The sequence below is a fragment of the Clinocottus analis genome, unplaced genomic scaffold (genome assembly GCF_023055335.1).
Source record: "Clinocottus analis isolate CAN_PGR_092001 unplaced genomic scaffold, fCliAna1.0.p SCAF_4, whole genome shotgun sequence".
Taxonomy (NCBI): domain Eukaryota; kingdom Metazoa; phylum Chordata; class Actinopteri; order Perciformes; family Cottidae; genus Clinocottus; species Clinocottus analis.
The window spans coordinates 20,846,435-20,850,343 of NW_027176153.1; the positions used below are offsets into that span (position 1 = coordinate 20,846,435).

The 3,909-nt window shown below is 42.9% G+C and overlaps 1 protein-coding gene across 1 annotated transcript; it reads right to left on the minus strand.

Moving 5' to 3' along the window:
* Window positions 1-2,024: 2,024 nt before the first annotated feature.
* LOC137801012 (urotensin-2-like) lies at window positions 2,025-3,169 on the minus strand. The gene is made up of 4 exons (XM_068598398.1): window positions 3,064-3,169; window positions 2,722-2,847; window positions 2,235-2,275; window positions 2,025-2,138 (listed from the first exon to the last, which is right to left on the minus strand). Exons 1-4 carry the CDS (start codon window positions 3,167-3,169, stop codon window positions 2,025-2,027), a joined length of 387 nt encoding a protein of 128 aa, XP_068454499.1.
* Window positions 3,170-3,909: the final 740 nt, after the last annotated feature.

Genomic DNA, 3,909 nt, shown 5'->3' on the forward strand with positions numbered 1-3,909 from the left:
CGGTCGGAGACCGTGGTCACGGTATGTATAGCGAGTATTATAACGAAGTGACGCACGGTACCCACGAACACACGCACAAGACGGCAGCACAGCAGCACACGCGCGGACATGTCACGGTGTCGGTGTTTCAGTCGTTCCACTGAGCGGCATCGCTATTCTCCAGGCCGGGGGGGAACAGGTTCACCTCCCTTCTGTATTTTACTCAGGGTGCCAAAATGGGGAGGAGGAAGCAGAGCAGGACACGTGATTCGCAGCAGAAGACGCTGAAATTGGGGGGGGAAAAAACAACCCCTTCCGGGGCGTGTTCTCTGCTAAAGACAGACGGCTTCAGCGCTGCGATACTGAGGTCTTTCAAATGAATGAATATCAAATATATAATCCATTTCCTCTCAGTAACGTCGATCATTGCAGACACCGGTGGAGCCCCGGAATAAAGTCCTCTATATATATATATATATATATATATATATATATATATATATATATATATATATATATATATATATATATATATATATATATATATATATATATAAAGGTCATTAAGATAAATGATTTGACTTTCTGTCAAAGGAGCCTGTCAAATCATACTATAATTCTGGCCGGTTCTTTAGGCCTTTAATTTAATCCAAGTGACAAAATGCAGAGGGTATTTAAGATTAAGATTGTAGCTATGTGAGAAGTTCACCTGCAAATCTTGTTTTTTACTGCCATTTATGAATGGGATGACAGGTTAGCTGACGGGGCACTCGTCATACGGTATTATCAATTCCGAGATGTTCTGCGGATCGACCTGGGAATCTGCCTTTCCTCCTCTTCCTTTTCCCCAAGCGCCCGCACCAGAGAAAGGTAGGCACATCAGGACAACAGAACAGAATCAGTTTTACAACATATTCCACTTGTGGACACAGAGCAATAAAGAACTATTTTGTGGAGACCTATAGACCTAGTGAAGTTTAAAATGATTGGACACATGTAGTCGACTTACTCTTATGCAAATGCCAGTATTGCAAGACAAGCATTCAGTAGTTTATGGACAGCAATTATATGGCACCCTTTACCGAACTGCACGTTTTCATCAATTCCAAACCAAGAAGAAAAAAAAAGACCCTGCTTTGATAGAAAGTTACGGGTCCTCGACACTTTGCATGTGAACTAGTGTTAGATCTATTTTCCTCTCCTCTATAGCTGTCTTTCTCTCTGTCTTTCCTCGTTACGTGACCCAATTTTTCTCGGCTCCCCTCCCTCCTTCCCCCCCACAAACCCTCGAAAGTTTCATCTCCTCTCGGTTCTCCTAATGTGTTTTGCTTTCCTCCTTTTTCTTCCCTTCTCTTGTTTGTAAGTTTTATTTTTGTAATTGTGCATGTACAAGCGTCACTGACTCGATGGATATGTTTAAAAAAACAAAGAAAAAAAAAAAGATATTTCAGCTGCTGAAGCCATGCAAAACGTTTTGAATTGCCCTTAAAATATGGAAGATGTTTTCTGAATGCTTTATATTCTTTCTGCTGTAAAATAATAAAAAAAGGAAAAAATGAAGAAAACTCGAGGACAACGTTTGCTCCGTCTTTTTGTGCCTGTATGTTTAGCACCAACACCTTTTCTTTTTTTGAAGAAAAGACAATTAGCAGAGACAATATTTAAATACAGTTTTTATTTCTGTTCAACAAACAGCGCTGTACGACCTTTTACTTCCACAAAGTACACGTGGTCATCTTACATCAGACAACCAAGGACTTCTAACAAATGTGTGCACATAAATATAGTTACGCAACATACAAGTAATTTCAATAAATCGTCTTAAAGTCACCAAACTTGATCTCAAACGTACCTATGGCATTATTCTTTTTGTGAACAAATACTGAGTGTGTGAGTGTGTGAGTGTGTGAGTACAACACATGTACTGTATGTGCAGACATGCAAGATGTTTCTTATTTTCTCTGCCTGTATTATGTGAGAGCAAGATATTGATTTCTGTTTTAGTGCAAGCCCTGTCCCTCGTGTGGAGCGCCATGTCGACTGTTTTAGACACAGTACTTCCAGAAGCACTCAGAGTTCCCTGCTCTCTTCCTGAACTGTTTTCGGATGCCCAACACGTGGCTGAAGGGATTTAGGAGACTTTGTTTCTCCAATAGGACCTGAAACACAGGATGAAGCAGCAGCGGTAAACATTTTATTTACAGCTTACAGCTTTTTCTTTGCTGTTTAAGGCATTACATTCGTAGAAAGCCCACCTCTCTTTTCATCCCCCTGGGAAACAGGCCTGTTCTGACACCTGAGAGGAATAAAACATGGGATTATTCTGATATTCGAGATATAATAATGACAGCTTGTTGCATTGGAAACGCTTTGGAAAGCACAACACGTCCATTTCCATGTTGACGACTCTGTTGCTAGTTGTAATGTGCGATTGTGCGGTCTGCACCAGTGATTCTGAGTGTCAGCCTGTTGGGTAGTCGAAGAGTAAAGCGACTCCATCAACAACCACAACCATCCGGTCCTGATCAATACCTCCAGCTGCCTGGTTCTCCAGCAGTGCTGCTTGGTATCCAACCAAAGAAAAATGGTGACGATGGTATAATTGTGTGTATCAGTTCAAATTTGTCACGCAATGTTTCTGCAAAAAAGAAACGAGGGGGATTTCCCCTGGATAAAAGTGTCTGCATTGAGTATGAGCACTTTAATACAAGATGAGCCGAGTGTGTGTGTGTGTTTTCTTACCATCTTTGTTGTACTCCCCAGATATCAGAGTGGAATATCTGAGACCGGCACCGTCCCGGGAAGGGAAGGTTTGCTCGGGGAGAGACAGATCATCGAGAGAGCCGACTCCTCCGTCCTCCACTGATACTGACAATAAAAAAACAACCACGCAAAGCTGGTAAAACGTACAACCGACAGGCAAAAGATTCCCACGATGGACATATTCGAGACATTGATTCCAGTAATTTGTGGAGTTTATGCTAACCATTTGCCATTTTATTACTAAAAAAGGCAAATCAAAGTCGCTGAATGAGTGAATTTCTGCGAATAAAAGCCACATGGTAGAGATGACTTTCCACTCACCGGGTCCAGGGTAGGGCATCTCCGCCGATTCTGTGATGGGGTGGGCCAGCAGTGGGCCGGAGGCCACGAGCAAAAAGGCCCAAGACAGGAGATGGTTGCACTTCATCACTACAGGACGCCGTTGTTGGAAGTTGCTCTGATTCGCACGGTGATCCTCAGGTGGAAAAAAAGACTTGTACATGCTTTGTTGGTCCCAACTGGGTTATATACTTCCAACTGTTGCCTATCCCCCCCACCTCCCACCCCCGCATGCCACGCAGCAGGCACACACACACACTTTTGCTGGCCAAAACAGCCATCAGCAATATCCACAGTCCCTTCCCTTCTACGTGCAATAAATCAACAGGCAGTCACAGGTGAATTATGGCGCCGTGGGCCAACGCTGCAAGGTCACGTTGGTGTTTTACCAGCTCTTCAGCTTGCTTGACTGTTTTACTGTCTTTGTAAATGGGATTGAAGCAGGTGTTTCAGATGTCGATCCCAACAACAACCCCGTAGGGGAGCAGGTGGAGAAACGGGGCCGCCAAATGACTAATGCTTTTATGCTACCAGCTCATTAAACTCTAGTGCCATTTGAATCCTCTTGACTCAAAGCACACAGAAGGAAAAGAAAAAAAAAGGTCCACAATCGGAGCTGCATACAATGCCGTGATAATTCCTAATATAAATTGCTTAATTACTTGCACCAGTAACTACTGGTTCAGTAGCAATGCTAAAATGTTGTAGGCCTCGGAGCCCATAAGTCATCTGACATTTTTAATTTCCCTCGGGTCATTGAATCAGATTGATACATGAATAATATTTAGAGGACTTGTTCTGGTGAGATGGTAAACTTGTGCGTTCACT